This window comes from Rhinopithecus roxellana, chromosome 3 (assembly GCF_007565055.1).
Source record: "Rhinopithecus roxellana isolate Shanxi Qingling chromosome 3, ASM756505v1, whole genome shotgun sequence".
Classification (NCBI taxonomy): domain Eukaryota; kingdom Metazoa; phylum Chordata; class Mammalia; order Primates; family Cercopithecidae; genus Rhinopithecus; species Rhinopithecus roxellana.
The window spans coordinates 177,294,714-177,315,376 of record NC_044551.1 but is presented as its reverse complement, the minus strand read 5'-3'; the positions used below and the strand labels follow the sequence as shown (position 1 = coordinate 177,315,376).

Sequence of the window (20,663 nt, the reverse complement as noted above, 5' to 3'; positions counted from 1 at the left end):
TCCAGAGAAAACTGCAAGGTGTTCCCCAAACTGCTGTGCCTAATGCTTCTCTTCCTCCCCACTCACAACCAAGACCTAACCTTTCCACGGTGATTCTCCTCCTCTGCCTGTCCTCAGGGTATGTCATCATGGAGCGCTCCCCACCCCCTTCAGTTTCCTGGAACTCCATGGCCACGTGCACTGAGGCACACTACCTCTTTCATTTATGAGAATCACAGGATGATTTCATTTGTGGGAGTCTGGAAATGTCAGATGCAAAAAGGCTAAAATATAGAGTCCCCAGCAGCTGCAAAGCCCAGGGAGGGAAAGTCACTTACTCAAGGCCAAGGAGCAGGTAGGGCAGACCTGAGACTGGAGTCCTGGTTTCCTGGCTCAAAATCCAGTGTGCTTTTCTCAATGCTATGTTACCACCAGAAGGACCCAGTGACCCTCAGGAGAATGGGTGCCTGCCACTACTGCTTGGAGCCAAGATCTGTCTCAGACCTGGGACCAAGATTAGAATGAGTGGAGGTGCCTAGGGCATCTCACAGTGAGTGCCACCTTCACTTTTGTCCCCTCAGCCCTTCATTCACCTCTTCCTAGTTGCAACCCTGCTCAGACCTCTTGTCATTGATGGCAATGACAGAAAACACCCTCTCCCACACCAGCCACACTCCTGGACAGACCCCTCACCACCAAAATCATTTATTCATTCAACAAACATATACCAAGCCCCCACTCTGTGGCCAGGCATGTGAATGAGAAAGACTCAAACTCTGCCCATAAAGAATCCTCCATCTGGTGGGAAGTAAAATACATATGAAAGCTGTCACTGCAGAGCCACATATTAAGGGTCCATAATAGAAGCAAGGCCAAGAGACCATGGCCACTCACAAGAGAGGCACTGAAGGCTTCCAAAATAGGTACAGCTTAAATATTAAAAGATATAAAGGAATTAGGCAAGGAAGGAGGGAAAAGCATTGTGAATGAAGGAAAGGGCAAATGCACAGAGGCAAGAAACAGCAATGCCTGTGTGGGGCCTCTGATAAGCCTGGTACCTTGCAGCCTAGTCCACGTGGAGAATGGAGGAGGATGAAGCTAGAATGGAGTTTGCATGCAGTGCTGGGCAGAGCGCAACACAGCCAACATATTTGTTTGTGCTTCCCACCACATAGCATCTCAGTCTTCAAAACTGCAACCATGCCTGCCCCTCAGACAGAAGGCTGATACATCTGTTTGAGTTACTATAAACACACACACCACAGCTGAGAAGCAGGCGTGGCCTTTTGTTATATTCCCTCCATTGCACCTAGGCATTCTTTCTCCCAGGGAGAGGAGACAGCCTGGCAGGGTAGTCAAGAGGCTTTGAGATCTGAGCTTCAGGTCATGTCCCAGCTCCTCCGCTTCCTCAAGGTATGAGCTTAAGCTTAAGCTTTGTCCTCTGTAAAGCAGAGCTAGGGCTAACTTCTACCTCATAGGATGCTGTGAGGCTGAGATGAGTTAATGCATGCAGAACAATCAGCACAATGGTTTGTATACGTCTTATACGTCAGTGAGCATCAGAATCACCTGGAAGGCTTCATGCACAGATGGCTGGGCCCCACCCTCAGAGTTTCAGATTCAGTAGGTCTGGCAGGAAGCCCAAGATGCGCATTTCTCACAAGTGTCCAGATGATGCTGACGCGTTGAGAACCACTGACTTAGCGTAATGCATGCCTTTTGAAGGGAAGCTCAAGTGCTGGCAGAGGGATTCCTCCGAGTGCGCCAGCCCTGGGCCAGCTGATGAGGAGAGACAGGCCAAACAGCTCTGCATCCTGAGGCGGTGGCCACTTGATTAGCATGCGGACCTTGGGTACATTCCTGGGTTCACTGAGGTCCTTTTCACAGAAGCTTGTCATCCGGAGAGGAGTCAAGGCTCCAACTTCCCAGGATTCATCCTCCTCCTTCAAGACTGTTGGAATAAAAGAAGAATGTGGAAAGAGTTTGCTGGGAGAAGGCAGTGATAGGTGGCCCTGGTTCATTGCCTTTTATGACATTCTGCTGCTTCTGCCATACCCCCTGCCCCACTTAGGACAGGTGATGCTGTGCCATTTACTGCTGGGGTCCACAGACTTTGGAATCAGACAGACCTAGCTGTACATTCTGACTCAGGTTCTTACAAGCTGTGCTTCCTTGAGCAAAGGATCTAACCTCTCTGAGACTCAGTTCTCTCATCTAAACTGGAAACAATGATATCAACCTCATTGGCCTGTTGTAAGGTTTGACTAGAAAGTTTATACAGAGCAACTTAATGCCCCTTTATTTAAATGGCTGCTCTAAGATGGTTTGCATCTCCCGGTATGATGTGAGTTCAGAGATTCTAAAAACATACACTGCCTCCCAATCAAAAACTCACCATTTCAAATAATGCATACATTTCAAAATCAGGAACCCATCTTTTGGTCCCTGTTATAATACATTTCCCTCAATTTCATCCCCACTGGCTCTGGAATGAGTGCTGTCTTCCCTCAGAGATCATGAACCGGTGACCCCCAAGCTGGGTGGGTCACTGCCATGTTCCGTTTAGCCACACAGGCTTACAAAAATCTTTACATTCATTGCTGACTTTTAGAGGATTTCATTTAACTAACAAAGAAACTGAGGGCCTAGAGGTTAACTTGCCCAGAGTCAAACAGTGGAAGAGCTGGGATTGGAGCCCAGTTCTTTTGATTCTAAATGCCTTGTTCATTCTTCTCTCAGACCCTTTTTCTGAAAGTAATTTTATACCAGGTGTGCCAGAGAGTCCAAAGCCACTAGGTATCTGGGGTCATGCTGGAAAAGAGGAATCCATGGAGAAGACAGATGCAGAAAAGAGAAACGGCAGTCCCCGGAGCAAGTTTCTCCTGCTCTTACTTCTGCCGTGCTCACTCAGAAAACTTGTGGCTCAAGGAGTGTAGAACCAGGGAGAAAACCCCAGCCTACCTGGGGTCCATCACTCAAAGTCTTAGCCCTTTGATGAGCAACACTAATATCATCACTACCCAACTAGCATACTGTCTGCCAGGGTGGCCATTGCATAGGCCTTGGACATGCTCTGTTTGTCTATGCATCTTGCCACACAGATTTTTGGATGCCCCCTTACCTGGCCTCTCCATTCCCTACTCCTAATCCTTAAGGCCATGATTTCTTAGTAACTTTCCACCTCCACTCAGATCATGCCAACAACTTCTCTAGGCTGGACTGTGGGTCCTCCAGCTTCTAATCTGTTCCCCACAGAGCAGCTGAAAGAATCCTTTTAGAAGTCAGATCCTATCACACCCCTGCTCAAGCCTTGCCAGGGCCTCTCATCTCCCGTAGCATGGCACCCAGGTTGCCGCAGTGGCTTCCATTGCTCTGCATAAGTGAGTCCCTGCTTCCATGCTGATCTCATTTCCTCTCTCTCTTCCTCCTCCTCTCTGCCCTACACCTGCCATCTTGCCAGTCCTACAACTCACAAATATACTTTCACCCTAGGCTTCTGCACTTGCTGTTGCCTCTGCTCAGAGTGTTCTTCCAGATGTTTCCATGACTTATTTCCTCCTTTCATTTAGGTTTCTACACGAACATCACTTCCTCAGAGAAGCCCTCCCTGACCTCCCTGTCTAAAGCAGAAAATCCTCTCCTTCATCACTCTCCAGCCCTTTACCCTGCTTTACTTAGTGTCTTCGGAACACTGTCACTCTAAGTCCATCATGCATTCATTTGTTTATTGTCTATTCTCCCCCTCTAGAATCTAGGACCATAATCACAGGGTCCTTGTCTGCCTTGGTCAACTCATGGTTACACGAATTGAATGAATAAAAGCTTTCATGAGAAGTGTTTGGGATTGGAAGCAATTGTCTTTTAGTCAATAGATTATTGGGAGATAAATACATTTCATTTTAGGATTTCAAAGAACATGCATACAGACAGTGACACCCAAGTCACTATATACCACTGACATCATTTTATCAATGCAAAGAAAATCCAAATATAAAATACATCTTTTCAGTAAGTCGTGAAGACAGGATTGTACTGCTCTTTATCTGTATCATTGACTTGGCCTCATCCTGTCCATTGACTTCCTATGGGTTGGTGCAATAGGTATGAAAGCCTCATAATCCTGCTTTAAAACAAGAGGAAAGGCAGAGGCTGCTGCGGATTGTTCTTGGGTGAACTCTGAACTCCCAGACTACAGCTTGCTGGAGAAGCATAGAGTAGGGGAGAAGAACAGCAAGTCTAAGGCTGGGCCAGCTGCACGTGAATCCCAGCTTCCCCACCCACCAGCAGCTGCCCAACCTTAGTCAAGTAACTGACCCTCTCTAGGACTGGGTTTCTCCATCTGAAAAGTGGAAGTAAACAAATGGTTACTACACAACAAGTCCTTCTGCTTATGGTTTATTTGATATATATATATATATATATATATATATATATATTTTTTTTTTTTTTTTTTTTTTTTTTTTTTTTTTGCAACAGCCCTGTTAAGCTGGTGTGGTTATTTTTATTTTACAGATGAAGAAACCAAGACTCAGAGAGGTAAAGTAACTAGCCCAAGGTCACACAGCCAGTATTTTGCTGACCTGGGGTTGAACACAGATCAGCTGCCTCTAGATCCTGTGATCATAATTGGCAGTATGATACTAATTCCTAGTACCTACACCATAGAGTAGATGCGAAGATTAAATGACAGCCAGGCACAGTGGCTCATACCTGTAATCCCAGCACTTTGGGAGGCTGAGGCAGGAGGATTGCTTGAGCCCAGGAACTTGAGACCAGTCTGGTCAATATAGCAAGACCCTGTCTCTACAAAAAATTAAAAAATTATCCAGGCACAGTGGTGGGTGCCTATAGTCCCAGCTACTCAGCAGGCTGAAGCAGGAGGATCTCTTGAACCCAGGAATTTGAGGCTGCAGTGAGCCAAGACTGCGCCACTGCACTTCAGCCTGGGTAACAGCATAAGACCTCATCTCTAAAAATAAACAAATAAGTAGAAAACAAAATAAACGAGAACATCTCTAGAGAGTGCTAAGCCTGGAACATGACAACGGCCACGTTTAGGAAAGACATCGTTTAGAAATTAGTACTTCCAACTCCTGTAATTCCACACGAAGCTCGTAGGATAGCCAAGTCCAGGCCCTTCTACCAGCTGGCAGTCTAGGGTATTTCTTTATGCAGCAGAAGGAGAAGCATCATGCCCCCCTACTAATCCTCTCCACTCTGGGGCCAAGCCTCTCATCTTCCCCACAGGGACAAGGTCTCCCCTCAGGCGGAAAGTAACTGTTCCGGCTTGTTGCTCTGAGGTGTCGGTGGTGACAGCCCCTTTTCTTTCTGAGGGACCCAGCAGGTCACTGTCTGGCACCAGGCTGCCACCCCCTGCCGGGCCTGGGCTGCACTGGCCGTCCTCTTAGTTCTGTGTGACCTGTCAGTGGGCTCTTTGAAATGGAGGTTGATGAGGAACAGAGCAGGGTAGATCAGGCAGCGGGAGAGGCCAGGAACAGCAGGCAGAGGGCAAGCATTTGGGGAAATCAGAGGCCAAGAGCAGAGGCCCCTGCTCTCTGTTGCCAGTGGTTTTTGTAACAGCAAAGTGGGGAGACAGCCGCAGCCAGGATAGAAATCCCCCAGGTATAAAAAACGTGGCTCTAGGCTAACAAGGGTGAGACTGTGCCAGAGAGGCCTGTCAGAGGCTGTCCAAGGTGGGAAATTTCTGATCAAATGAGATCATTCCCAGAGGCCCTTTCTGGGTTGAGAGTCAGCAGGGGCGGGGCAGGGAGAGGAAAAGAAGGAAGGGGAAAGAGAAAGAAAAAACAACTAAGAAATAAACATGTTTTCTGAAGCTACAGTATTTCTCTTCCTAAGTCCTGCAGCATTCAGAGGGTACCCATATATGGCTGTGACTGCTCCCAGCCCCCTGTGAAGAACCCAGAGCAGAAGTCAAGAGGCTTTGGAGGAGGCCAGGCGTGGTGGCTCACGACTGTAATCCCAGCACTTTAATTCCAGCACTGTAATCCCAGAAGTCAAGAGGCTTTGGGAGACCAAGGCGGATGGATGACTTGAGATCAGGAGTTCAAGACCAGCCTAGCCAACATGGTGAAACCGCATCTCTACTAAAAATATAAAAGTTAGCCAGGCATGGTGAAGGGCACCTGTAATCCCAGCTACTTGGGAGGCTGAGCCAGGAGAATCACTTGAACCCAGGAGGCAGAGGTTGCAGTGAGCCGAGATGGAGCCACTGCACTCCAGCCTGTGCAACAGAGCCAAGACTCTGCCAAAAAAAAAAAAAAGAGGCTTTGAGGTAAACAACCAACGTGTGAATCATGAATCACTTCTCCATCATTTACTAGCACTGTGACCTTGGGCAAGACCCTTAAGCTCTATGAACCTCAGTTTCTTTATCTGCAAAATGAGGATCATAGAACCCACCTCAAAGGGTTCTTGAGAGCATGACTGGATGCTGGCTGGATCAAAGTACAGGCTGAGAAAGCACAGAGGGGCTTAGGTGGTTGGCAGAGAGCCAGGCACTTAATTATAAACTTAAGTCAAAAGTGGAAACTGGATGAAGCTAGGAGCTGGGGCAGAGGGCTGACCAAAACATTCTGCAGCCCAGTTCCCAAAACATAAATCACCCTCTAATAGGTATGTAAATGGTTACTCTTAGTAACTGCCTTAGATAAAAGAGCTCATATATATATGCTTGTACAGACATGTCACATGTCATGGCAGAAGGTACAACAGGCTCCTGTGTGTTGGACACTCAGCATAACAGTCACATAACCTTACATGGCAGAGTTGTGTAGGATTTCATTCCAGAGTGCAGCAAACAGGGTCCAAAACCCAGTCCTACCACTTAAAAACAGGGCGGCCATAGGTGAGTTATTTAATCTCAAAGTCTCCCATTCCTCATCTGTAGACAATAATGTTAATAGCACCCAGGATTCTAGAGGTGACTTAATAAGGGGATGCATTTAAAGTACCTAGGCCAGGGCCAGGCACCCAGGAAGCTCCTCCTGAGCACCAACCACTGGTTCTCTTTAGACATGGTTGTCATTAATGTTCCATTGTCCTGCTGACCCTAGGATGTTGTCACCTAGCACAGGGTCCCCACTCTAAAATTCACTGGCCTTGGGAGACCATGGGAGCTGGAGGACAGAGGCTCTGAACTGAAGTGCTGGTAGTACCGATGTGGTTTGTGTTGGGCCTGATCACCCAAAGCCCTGCATTTTATAGGAAGTCAATCAAGGATGAGACTGCCACTTGTGCCTATTGAGTAGATAGAGGTATGGCTGGTCCTTCCAAGAACAAAGCCCCCAAACCTAGAGCACTGTGTTCTCATGAACTGTTTCCCAATGTGTATGGCACTAGATGCAATTGCAGGGAGAGGCTCGGAGCCAGAAGGGTCCATGGGTAGGAAATGCTGCGTGCTCCATGACAATATTAAAGACTCATAATATTGAGTCTTTATCCTTGTATCAAAGCCTCCAGGAAGTCCTGCTGTAAAGAAACCAATTTAACTTTGTTTAACTGACTCCAAAATTATATTTGACAGCATATCCTCCCCTCCCACCTCCACTTTTGTGTTTCAGGGAATGCATATTAACATCCTGCAGGAGACAGAGTTTGGAAAAGCTGTTGTAGCCCCTCAGCTGTACTACTGTGGATATTTGAAGGCTTTTTCTCGATCACTCAGAACAGAGGTCTCAAGCTTTAGTGAGCAAAATGATCATTCTCGAGAATCTTCTTTAAAATGCAGATTCCCGACCAGGCACTGTGGCTCACACCTGTCATCCCAGCACTTTGGGAGGCCAAGGCGGGTGAATCACCTGAGGTCAGGAGTTTGAGACCAGCCTGGCCAACATGGTGAAACCCTGTCTATACTAAAAATAAAAAAAATTTTTTTAAAAATTAGCCAGGCGTTGTGGCGGGCACCTGTAATCCCAGCTACTCAGGAGACTGAGACAGGAGAATCACTTAAACTTGGGAGGCAGAGGTTATAGTGAGCCGAGATGGCACCATTACACTCCAGCCTAGGCAACAAAAGTGAGACTCCATCTTAAAATTAAAAAAAAAAAAAAAATGCAGGTTCCCAATATTTAGTCTAAGGAATTCGGTACGTCTGGGTTGATGGCATCTTAACATCATTCCAGAGCAGGTAGTCAGGGAGCACACCTTCAGCAACACTGGTTTAAAGCTTAGCCACTGGAAATATGGTGCTCAGAGCAACAGCATAGACATCACCTGGGAGCTCATAAATAATGCAGGCTCCCAAACCCCACCTTAGGACACGGGATGAGAATCTACATTTTAACAAGATCCCTGAGTGATTGTGATGTTCATTAGAATTTGAGAAGCATTGGTTTCAAAGGTTTTTGTTGATGGCATTTGTTTTTGGTTTTTGTCCATTAGTTATTGGTGAAAAATCATTTTTTAAAAATAACTGGACAAACACTATAAGCCCCTTGTCAAACATTTCCCGCAGTGGCTTCAAGGTACAGTCTATTAAAGAGAGGTCTTACCTGAATCAGATTTCTGCCTTTGGTAGCAGAGCCTTGATTTGCTTAAGCAACCCTTGCTTTTTTTCCCACATCCATCGTAAAGAGTAGAAAAGCCAGCAAACAGCTTTCACTGGGGCCTCCACTCTGCCAGATCTCTGGTCAGACATGATTCATCTTCCATGGCTAAGTCATAAGAAAGGCCAGAAGGTGCTTTGGTACAATGATCTCTGGACTTGGAAGTCAGAGTCTGACCAAAAGAACTGGCAAGAAGTAGGAGGAAAACTTCCAACAGGTCTTCCAGAAGGAGCACAAATACAGTTTTACTTCTTTTTTTCTTCGTCTTTTTTTTTTTTTTTTTTGAGACAGAGTCTCACTTTGTCGTCTAGGCTGAAGGGGAGTGGCATGATCTCAGCTCACTGCAACCTCCACCTCCCGAGTTCAAGCAATTCTTCTGCCTCAGTCTCCTGAATAGCTGGGACTACAGGTGTGCACCACTATGCCTGGCTGATCTTTGTGTTTTTAGTAAAGACAGGGTTTCACCATGTTGGTCAGGCTGGTCTCGAACTCCCAACCTCAGGTGATCCACCTGCCTCAGCTGCCCAAAGTGCTGGGATTACAGACGTGGGCCACCGCACCCGGCCCAGTTTTACTTCTTGCAATATTTGAGAATGGCCATTGCTCTGTGCATGGAAGCAGGATGCCTGAGGAGCAATGGTTCATCAGGCAGCCAGGGTATTAATGGCAGGTGAAACCTTCCAAACGAGCACCCTGTCAGACAATCCATTGCTATAAAAGGTTGGCAATGCAGGAGACCTTACAGAGGCAATGAAGAACTAATCTCGTATTGCCAGGTTAAATCAAATCAGCCTTGCCCGTTCCTTTCACTTCTTAGTTACATCAAGCCCAAATACTTTCAATTATCCTCACTTCCACCTTGTCAGCAGACGTAGGATAAAATGCAAATGGAACAGTACCTTTCTCTCGCGGAGAGCAGGAAATATCATTAAGAATAACCTTCATGTATTGAGCTCTTCCTCTGTCTTAAGTGCTATACATTCATCTCATTTCACATGCACCTTCTTAGAGCACCTCTTTGCATTTCAGTGTAGTCGGCATTATTAAGTCCATTCTATAGATTGGAAAACTGAGCCTCAGGAGTTCAGTCACTTGCCCAAGATGGCACAGCTGATGAATAATAGACCAGGTGTTAAAGCCAGAACATTCTAATTCTAAAGCCTATGTTCGTTTGCTGTTTTTCAAACTGAGCCAAAAGCCTGTACCACCCTGGGCAAATGGGGCAGAGCAGGGACCAAGCATTGCATCTCAGCGGGCCCTGAGCTTTGGGGTGGCTCCCTTGAAATTTTCTAAGTAGCTCCCCCAGTATCAGGGACTGGCCAGGGTCAGCAATGCTAACTGGGAGGAGCACCCCAGTCCAGACCAGGACTCATGTGAACCCTGATCCCTGTTGCTCCCCTTCAGGGTGCTCTTTGACCCTCTAACACCCCTCATCCCCACTCCTGTGCATGTAGGGTCAAAAAGATGCCCCAGATTGTTTTGGGATTTGCATCTGTGGGATATCCTAAGGCCCAATGGCCAGTCCCAGTTCCAGGTGGCAGCCTAGCAAGCACTGGCCGGAGGACTATTTCTTTTACAAATCAAGTTTCCAGAATGGTGCTGACCTGCTGGTTTGGGGTGACTCAAATTGTTTATATAGCCGGGGGTCTAGCAAAAAAAAAAAAAAAAAAATGCCCTTTGACCGGGCTGCTACACACCTTAAGCATGCCCTGCAGGAGTTTACCTCAAAACAAACTAACTCCCAGGGCAAAACCAATCCTGTGGTTGCCCTCTTTTTACTCAGGAAACTTTCCATCTCTAACTTAAATTCAGCAGGAGCCTTTGGCCTTTGCCAACCAGCAGTAAGTGCCCTCCAGGACCCCTACACCTTCTTCTTTTCCATCACAAACAACCAGATTTCATCTTCCTTGCCCCAACTTATAGCTTCTTCCCTCCTTTTTATTGCTGCATTAATTTTTCACCTCCTCATCAGTGTTAGCTGATCTCAAAAATGACCCTGAGTTACTGGGTTCACCACTTGACTACCCAGACTTTTCTTAGGGAAGTGACAGCTTGGCAAGCACCTAGCTCTGTATAGGTAAACAAACCTATATGATGCCAAGAAGACTCAAAAAGAAAGGAAAAAAAAAAACATAGAAATGACTCAGAAGCACTTAGTAGGTGACAAGGTGCCCACAACTGTTGTGAGGACCTTTTGTGGATTACCTCTGTTGATCCTCCGAGCACTCCTGTGGGTATAATCATCACTGCCCTCACTTTGTCAATTTACCTGGGGAGCCAGGTGACTAAAATGAAGATCAAGAGCGTGCCCACTGCCCAGAAAGTTTCCCTGTGCCCTTTCCCAACTAGTACCTCCTCATGAAGGTAACTACAATTTCTAACTTTCTATCATCACTGATTAACTTTGCCTGTTCTTGAACATCCTATCGATGGGTCAGAGAGTACTCTTCAAAGCTCATGTTTTTAACCAATCCACTCTATGGCCTCCTGGCCCAATGAGTAGGAAAGGTAGACTTGGTGGTTGGTGGTACCTCTGTGAAACCATGACTACAAAGAGTGCAGCTTATTTTTAAATCTGAGCGTCTGACCAGTCCCCAACCAGCAGCTGTGTGCAGACACTAGCAGAGTCATCCACAGCACCTGCAGTGATTTGTTAGAGTCCATCTCTACAACTCTGTCACAAAATGAAACTTAGAAAAGTAAATGTAGGTGTTCCTCTGGAGTCTTTAATACCTAAGAAAGCCGTGGAGTTCATGCAGGTTGCAGAGAGACTCACTTGCAAACCAAGCAACAGGGAGACAAGTTGAACAGAATGCTTCCATTCAAATTCTCTATAAGCTGCCCAGAAGATCAAAGAAGAAAATAAGTGAAATCAACATCGTCTCATTCCTGGAGCCATTTTCTGTGAGAATGATGATGCAAGAACTCACACAGCCTCCTCCAGGCAGAAAGGTGTGCATGGTTCAGCCAGCTCTGAAGGATCCAGATGCTTCTGGTGTGGTTGCTTTACAGCCTCTCCATCGACACAGGGCCTCTTTCCTCCTGAGTGTAGCTTTACTAGTAAGCGTTTAATGAAGGCTTTGAGCTTAAATCTCTTCACTGGTTAGGAGCTCCTTTTAAAATCCAGCAGAGTACACTAGACAGGGGATTGAAACGGCAGACAAAAACCTATAGCCAGCACAAAAGTAAGTGCCACCTTGTGCCAATGGTAAACAGCTAACAGGGGATTGTGTCTCACAGGTAAATAGTGTGGTCCTCTGCAGCCTACAATGCCAGGAACAAATTCCCAGGCATCTGGTTTCTCATGCTGATTCCTCTTCAGATGTTCATTTCAACCAGCCACATTCTTTCCCAGCTGTAGGAGTAGACAGGCTTTCAGAAGTGATGAAATCTCACAGCTGCCCACACTTTCCCCTGTTGATGGGTGTCCACTGCCTTGTCTTCAGACTTCCTTGGGGAAGGAAGTGTCACCCTCCTAATAATGAAGACAAAGGGTGATAATCTCATCTGTTGCCTTTCTCTACTTTTTATTCATAGCTGTTTCTTAGCCACTTGGATATTCACCTTCTCTAAGCCTCAGTTGCATCCTCTGTAGGTGGGTATAGAGTGGGTGGCATGGTGATAATGGTGCTAAGACAGTGTACTGAGCACTCATTATATGACACTGCTCTGAGTACTGTACAGGCAATAGCTGCTTTAACCCTCCCAGCAGCACTATCTACCACCATCATCATCATCATCATCATCATCATCTCCATTTTATACATGAGGGAAACTGAAGCACAGAGCAGTTAATTGCCCATGGTCAACAGCTAGGTAATAGCCAATCTGAGATTCAAACCCAGACACCCTGTTCTATAATCTGACATTTAAGAGTTACATTATTCTGCTTTGCAGGATTTCCGTGAACCTTTAAACAAAAAATATATGTAAATTCTGCTCAATCTATAGCATTTGTTATTACTATTATTATTATTAACCTACCACTATTTGGAAATAAAGTATTTTTGCCAAGATTCAACCAGCCCATAGTCTATACCAGTAAATGACTCTAAATATAAGGGAATATTAATTTCATTTACTTTTGCATCCGTTTTTTTAAAATGAAAAGTTGAAGACTTCAGGGAGTTTCTGGTTATAGTTATAGTTCATTGGACATATACTATATACCAGACTGACATATATATACACACACACACACACATTTGAATTTATATATATATAAATTTATTTATTCTCCATCACATAACCCTATGACATATGTGCAATTATAACTCAGTTTTGAAGGCAAGGAAACCGCAACTCAGCAAGGCTGATTACCTTTCCAAGCTCACACAGCCAGGGAACTAGCAGAGATGAGCTTCAAACCCAAATCCATCTGATTCCAGAGGCCAGTCTCTCACCTCTGGTGCTGTATAGACTTTTTGGCTTTTTATCTTGGGACTTCTAATCCAAGGGTTTCGATTCAGCATTAACGAACCTGTTTCACGTTGCCAGAACTGTTATGGAAGAATCTCTTTGATTTGCTTTATCAAAAGCAATAAATAGAATGCCTTGGTATCATTCCCAGAAAGTTTCTCCGTGATCACATTTCTCTGAAATTGTCATTACAATTAGCTTATGACGTGTATGAGGAGAATAGAGCCAGAGCTGTGATTTAGTGTCCGTTCTGACAGAAAACACCTAGATAATTCTTTTTGGCCCCGTTTCACTGAGTGAAGTAAGATTAAGCAGACATGATCCCCCGCCCGCAGCATGGGCTGATCAGGAAGGCCTAAGTCGCTTTCCCATAACCGCTGAATCAGTATTGGGTCCTTTTTGAGGACTCTGCAAACCTCTCCCACCATCCTCACCCCCTTCCCCAGGAAAAAGTCAACCAGACTAACAAATAAGTAGGTAGATAAATAAATAAAGAAATCATCCAATGTCATAAGAGGGCCGGGCCGCTTTCCCTCTGCTGTTGAATGGAGACATCGGCCACCTCTCAGGTCCTGAACTGGCAATTCAGAACAGTTTGATTGCCTGCTTGATTGTTTGCGAGATAACTGCAAGATTGTCAGTGACAGGGTAATTTACTGAAGATTGCAATGTCAGACTCCATCCAAGGGGCTTGCTGGCATAAAGACGCGATTCTCATGACTGACAGGCCACTGGGAGATTGGAGTGCCAATTTAAAGTTCACAGTGTCGTCTGAAAGTGTTTGGCGGCAGCAGCCCAGAATCACGCAGCATGATGAGGTCATTATAGGCATAACGTAGCTCCTACTTAATAACGGGTAGAACCCCAAATGCACAATCTCTGGAGCAGGTAAATGTAAATATGTAGGAGGAAATCATTTGTATACCATTTTTTTTCTGTTTTGGCATTTGTCATCTGCTATTGCTGATGTGTTTAGGCCATCTCCTGCCAGACAGGCCCTTGAATCAAAAGCCCAGAATCAACAAAACAGTGGGGAAATTTGAGGTTCACAGTTCTGAAGAAGTCACAAGCCCAGAAAGAGTGACAGGCTGGAGGGGGAGGGGGAGGCAAATGTTCAGCACTTAATAGGAAAACTGTCTTAAGTTATTCTTTGAGACCAAAGAGGTCTTCAAGGCAGTTACATGGAGCAGGTGGTGAATGGGTTGGAGGGGAGGAAACACTTCCCCAGCTTCGGGAGGGAAAGGCCACCAGAGATGGATGGTACTTCTAATCAGAAGAGGCTGGTGACCTTAAAGAAACCTGTAGTGCTAACAGCAGTGGGTTTCTTCTCACCTGAGGAGCTTCTTGTGGCTGCTGAATGAAGCCCTGCCAGCCTATCTCAGCAGGTTATTTTTTAAATCTGAAACAGGCATTCCATGGTAGAGCCCTTCTGTCTAGTGAAGGCAGCCCATGGAAGGTGATGTTCAAGGCAGAATTCTAAGCACTTTTTTTCTTATTTTTCTTATTCTGCCAATGGCCCTCCAGACTGGACAGCCTGAATGTGGATCTGAAACAATGCCTGAATATCATCCTGCTACTAAGATACAATCTCTAGTGCTGTTTCTAGGGTCTGAGGTTTGCCAGGCTCCATGGAGCTGGGGAGTATCTGATTCACCTAGCACATCAGCCCGAGATGTTCAGAGCCTTGATTTCGAAAGTCTCTCAATTTAAAGTGTGCATGCCTGCTCACCCTCCTGTGTCTGCATTTCTAGGAAATTGTGTAAATCTAAATGTGTTACGAGGCACATGAGCAACATTCACCCATGTGGAAAATGAGAGGCTAGTTTTAGTAATTTAAAGCCAAGCAAAACATGCAACCTCCTAATTTGTTTGTTTGCTAAAAGGAAAGTAATGCATTAAAATAATTGCACATTAATTGCTAAATTACAGTGGAACTTTGGTGAAATTACATATTTCATTTTCATTAGCGGAACCAAATGAAAAGAGTAATGCCAAAAAATTACATTGTAGTAAATTTAAAGCACCCAGCCAGGCCTCTGATTCAGCGTTCCAGTACAAGTGTTTGTCAAGGCACAGCCCAGGGTTTGAGTGCATGTTTCCATGATTCTAATTATGGTCCCAAAAAATGCCTTGCTATCAAATCCAGGAGGTGCAAGCAAGTTATCCTCCAAGATTCTGCACTGTGTGTTCAATCAGCTCCCAGCCGAGTGAATAAGGATTGGCTAATGAATTCGTTCTTATCAGAAATTCCAAGGAGCAAACACTGCCCTAAACATTCCCATCTTCAGCCCTCATAGACATGTGAGGAATGGGAAGCAGTCATTTTATTCATTCAACAAACGTCTGTTGAGTGCCCAATTCTGTACTTGGTACTAAGAGAGGAAGGAATATAAAATTAATAAGACATCATTCTTCTCTTCAAAGAGCTCATTTTCCAGATAGGGAGGCGAGCATTAAGAGGTCATTAATTCTAGTGTAAGAAAGTTGGCATTAACAATGGTTTTTAAATTGTATTGTGCATTAGAATCACCTGAGAATCATATTTAAAATGCAGATTCCAGGGCCTGCTCCTGGAGGCTCTCCCTGAGGAGATGTGGGGTGGGCCATTTATTCTTCCTGCAGGCTTCTGATGCAGAATGCTTCTTTGAGAACCTCTGATTCACGGATGTACAGAACAGGGGTTCCTAACTGTCTTGGTCAGTTTGGGCTGCTACAACAAAAATACCATAGACTGGAAGGCTTAAACAACAAACATTTATTTCTCACAGTCTTGGAGGATGGGAAGTCCAAGATCAAGGCACCAGCAGATTCAGTGTCTGGTGAGGCCCTGACTCTTGATTGATAGACTACAGTCTTCTTGCTGTGTCCACACATGGCAGAAAGAGTACTAAAGTGCTCTCTGGGGTCTCATTTATAAGGACACTCATCCATTTGTAAGAGTTCCACCCTCATGACTTAATTACCTCCCAAAAGCCCCGCTCCTAATACCATCACATTGGGAGTTAAGTTTTCAACATATGAACTTTGAAGGATCACAGACATTCAGTTTGTAGCAATAACCTGGCCAGGGGCATCATCTAGAAGGCTTCCTGGAAGAAGAGGCCACACCTAAACTTGATCTTAAAGGATGAGTCAGTCCTGTCAGTTTCCCCCACTCTACCATGAGCTCCTTAAAGACAGTCTCCATGGTTCTTTGCTGTCTCTCTTGTTGCCAGCACATGGACACCACTCAAATATTTGTTGAATGGTGGATGAGTAAATAGGAATCAGCCCAGGTAAAGGGATGGAGGCACAGGACTCTAGGCAAGTACATAAGAATGTTCCGAGTCCTAAGGGCATACAGGAAGACAGAACCAGAAACTACTGTGGAAACTGAGGGCTTAATTTCCAGATTTCCAAGCCAAAGCTGTTTCTCCACATTTCCTAGAAAATGTAAAACTCACAGCACCTGGGTTTCTAATTGGTCAGCAGTTCCCTTCCTGGCTTAGAGGGAGTGGGATAGAATACTTTTCTCCATTAAAGTGAGATTTAAGGAATTCCATGCATTTGAGGTTTTTTTAATTTGATAAAAAAAAATGTATTTCTAATAGAGACAGGGTCTCACTATGTTGCCCAGGTTGGTCTCAAACTCCTGGGCTCAATCAATCCTTCTCTTTCAGTCTCCCAGAGTGCTAGGATTGCAGGTATGAGTTACCATGCCCAGCCAGAAATGCCATGCATTTTGATTTCTTATGTACCCATTAGCACAGACCCCTGGGAACTGGCTGTGGGTAATTAACTGTGCTGTGTTGTTTAAAAGCAAAGTTTTTGTTTTTATTTTCCCACTCAAATAATACTTGTTCATAGTAGAAAAAAAGTAGAAATTCCAGAAAAGCACAATAAAGAAGAGAAACACACTAATCTGCTACATGAGGATAACCATTCGTCAACATTTTAAATTATTTCCTTTCAGTCTTTTGTTTTCTATGTGTATAGATAGATTGGAATTGGATGAGGCTTGCTGTGTGAAACCTGCCACCTCAGGCCCTTGGGTACGTTTGACGCTGCTCATGCCTGTGCTGGTAACAAAAGTGTTAGTGTCTCCAAACAGCTTTATGCCATGAAATCCGCTGACTCTGGCTCTGCCTCTGCCCTTCCAGATGGCCTGGTGGATTGCCTGGACCCTGACTGCTGCCTGCAGTCAGCCTGTCAGAACAGCCTGCTCTGCCGGGGGTCCCGGGACCCACTGGACATCATTCAGCAGGGCCAGACGGATTGGCCCGCGGTGAAGTCCTTCTATGACCGTATCAAGCTCTTGGCAGGCAAGGATAGCACCCACATCATTCCTGGAGAGAACCCTTTCAACAGCAGGTAGGCACCCTCTGTCCCTGCAAGCTGCTGAAGTCACTGATTTTCTTCCTGTTGGAGCCAGAGGAAGTGCTCCAGCTTTCCTGGGGACCCAATTGGCCTGGAATCTGCCCCTCTAGAGGCACCTCCCTCCAAGGGGGCCTCAGAGAAGTGCCCTTTCCTCACTTTGTGTTGGGCTCCAGAACAGAGCCCTAGTGTCTTTGCAGGATATCACCATCTTTAACCCAGAATCTGCTGGAGAAACCTGTTGATTCCCCGGTTTTTAGATCATTTTTAAAATCTGTTATTTTATGATGTTATTGTCATTATATTAAATCTCCCTTTATAATGCCTCTGATAGTGGCTTTTGTTCAAGCATTGCTGAAATAGTTCATTCAACAGAGGATTTTTAAAAGCTGTTATTAACTTGATAACATAGCCTATCATTCAGTGGCATCTTAGAGTCAAGATGATGCCAGTTGCAAGGATTTATTGAGCACCTAGGATGAGGCAGAGACTTTGTGTAGATTATCTCTAATCCACACAATAATTCCATTTATTGCCTCTCCAGATTACCTACTGCGTGCAAGGCATTGTGCCACTGCATTTCACCCTTCATTCTCTCCAGTGTATTATTGCTCTTAGTTGCTAATTTGAGGCTTATGAATATTCTAGGGTCAAGTTATAGATTCATTTTGCCTTCAACTTCACCCTAGGACAAGTTAGAACTGTGCTCCTGGAGAAGAAAGCAAGGAGAAGGTTTGTCTTGGAGACACTTCCCCACCATCCCATCCCCTCCTCTTTTCTATGCACTATGTATGATTCTGAGGGTAGAGAGGAGGGGTAGGAGAGGCTAGGGATCTTCTTATGGCTTGGCCATGCTTCATCTCCCTCTCAATTTGTCTGGGTCCAGATGTCGATGGTGTATGCTGATGCAAGAAGGAGGGGCATGGTCTACTTGGGGATGCCCCATCCCATCTCTGTGGTCCTTCACATCAAGAAATAAACACTGCTGGTCAGGTCCTTTTTCACAAAACTTCTAGGTACTAGGAACTTGGGTAGGATGGTCCTGGCCCCTTTGCAGCCCTGACGACCCCCATTGTGCCATCTTTCTCTTATTTCTCTTTATCCTCATTCAGATAGGCCCAGGAGCAACTCTGGAAGTATGCTACTTCTCTCAGCTTCCAAGCAGGGAAGAAATACCAGACTTCCCTTCTAACAGAAGCCCCTAACTTTATAAGTGATTATCTGGGAGCCCCCCTCATGAGCCTTTCATCGGTCCTGGACTCCGACTCAGCCCCCCAGCCAAGAGAGAGCCCTGTGAGGGTGGGACGGGGAAGAGATGGGTGGCAGCACAGCTAATTCTACAGCCTGTTAGAGCTCTCTGGAAAGTTGGAGAGCCCCAATTCCTGCAGCTCCTTTGAATATGAGTGTCTTAACAAGGTCACCTTAGGCCAACAACTTTTGCTTCTCTCTGTTCTCATTTTACTAAAAATAAAATAGAAAAAGAAATAATAGAAAAGTAAAAATAATCTCAGCCCTCCTCTATTTCAGCCCTGACACCTCCTAGCGATATCTTGTTGGGCTCATAAACCTCATTTTCTTGATTAATAAAATTAGGATAATACTATTAAATATGTAAAAGTTGATCAGATGAATTGGGTCATTCTTGTCATACCCAACTAAAGCAGAGTCAAGAAACCAGGAAGGAAAAGCACTCTGGGCACATAACATTGCCCTAGAAATGTAATTCTCCCCAGGCCTGGCTACTGAAACTGCCTGCTGTAACCTGAAACCAGTTATCTAATAGTGACTGAAACAACCTACTATGACTCTAAGACTAGTTGTACCCACCACCATCATTTACCAGTCAGAACACACCAGATCGCCAAAACTTTACCAGTCCCAGTTAACGTTCTCTCAAAAGAGTAACATTTCTCCTTATAAAACCTCCAAACTTCTCTTTGTTCTTCAGACATCCTGAAGACTACCCCATGCATATGCCCTGAATTGCAATTCTTGCTTCCCAAATAAAATGTTTTAAATTTAGAGATTCATCTTTCTATTTTATTTGACTTTAACATATACTATGCACAATATTATTACTGTTTCTTTTAGTAGAAGAATCTCTCAAGAAAATTAAAAAAAAAAACCGCAGATCTCTGATAAATAAAAAGTATTTACTCCGCTTGTTAAATCCTAGTTCTAGAACAGATTCTGTAAGTATACTTCCTTTTAATTATGAACATAATTCACCTTGCTAGAGACCTGTGACTGGGCAGAGCTTGCACTGGGCCATAAGCATTTCAGTGGGGTTTGTAGTTTGCTTATACTGAAAATGCATGCTCTGAAGGCCTGTGCATCCTCTGAAGGTCTGTTTCAATCTGCTTCCTCATTAACCTCTCATTGTTTCTACCCTAAATCCAGTCATTTCCTGATATTCTCCCTTTCATGCTTTCTTCACCTGGCCCTTCTAATTTCATCTTATTCTCCTCATCAATGGTTCCCACTTCCAGAAGGCACCTTGAGCTAGAGCCAAAATACAGGTGAACAGTCAGGAACCCCAGCATATTTGGTACACTATGCCAGCCCAGGAGACCTGAAAGAAAGTTGCTTTAGAGAAAGCCTTTCTGAAGCTTTGAATGTAAACAATAAATGGCACCACCCAAATGAGCCCGGGCTCTCCAGCTGTCTGCATGGATACATAATTCAGAAATATGAAATGTAACTCCAAGACATAGGTTGAAGTTCAGTAAGCATGTGAATTCCAGCACATTATCATCTGACAAATAACGAAGGACAAAGCTAGGAGTAAAAAAGAACTTGAAAATTCAAGACTTCTAAAAAGGCGTTCCCCTAGATAATGGCGTACAAAAATAACTGAAATGCCTTGACTCCACCACTATAATTTATAGAGCAGATCTCACTATCTAGATAATGTGATAATTGTTACACATCAATAATCATAAATAGAAATGAACTGATCGTATGTCTTAGCTGAATCTTTTCTGCAAATTGACTGCCTGGAAATGATAGGAAGCCAGCAGCAAGGAAGAATTTGAAAAATAGAGGATAGAAATCACAGGCAGCACTACTCCTGTTATTCCTATGGCACGCTGCAAAGCCTTCTGCTACAGGAATGATTTAAAAGAAATAGCGGTTGTAGAAAAAAGGAAGGGTGGGGGGACTCCACCGAGGAATGTATTTTCAATTCTGTTTTCTTATCATGAGCACTGTGTACCTTGTGGTCGTCAACACACATCACTGATTTTAAAATAGTGTCTGGTAAGGTCTTAAAGAAATCTTAGTCCGAGCTAAGATAAGAAAATGGAATTGAACAAAAGGATTATTTTCATAAATTAGTTTTCCACTTTA

General features: G+C 44.7%; 1 protein-coding gene across 7 annotated transcripts in view; it reads left to right on the top strand.

Annotated features, from left to right (window-relative positions):
* The window catches only part of TENM2 (teneurin transmembrane protein 2), a 1,294,091-nt gene that overhangs the window by 1,203,785 nt on the left and 69,643 nt on the right, over window positions 1–20,663 (top strand). For all 7 annotated transcript variants that reach the window (XM_030927458.1, XM_010358204.2, XM_010358202.2 and 4 more), the window contains one exon: window positions 17,102–17,312. In XM_030927458.1, coding sequence (XP_030783318.1) covers window positions 17,102–17,312 — 211 coding nt within the window. The remainder of the gene's footprint in view (window positions 1–17,101; window positions 17,313–20,663) is intronic.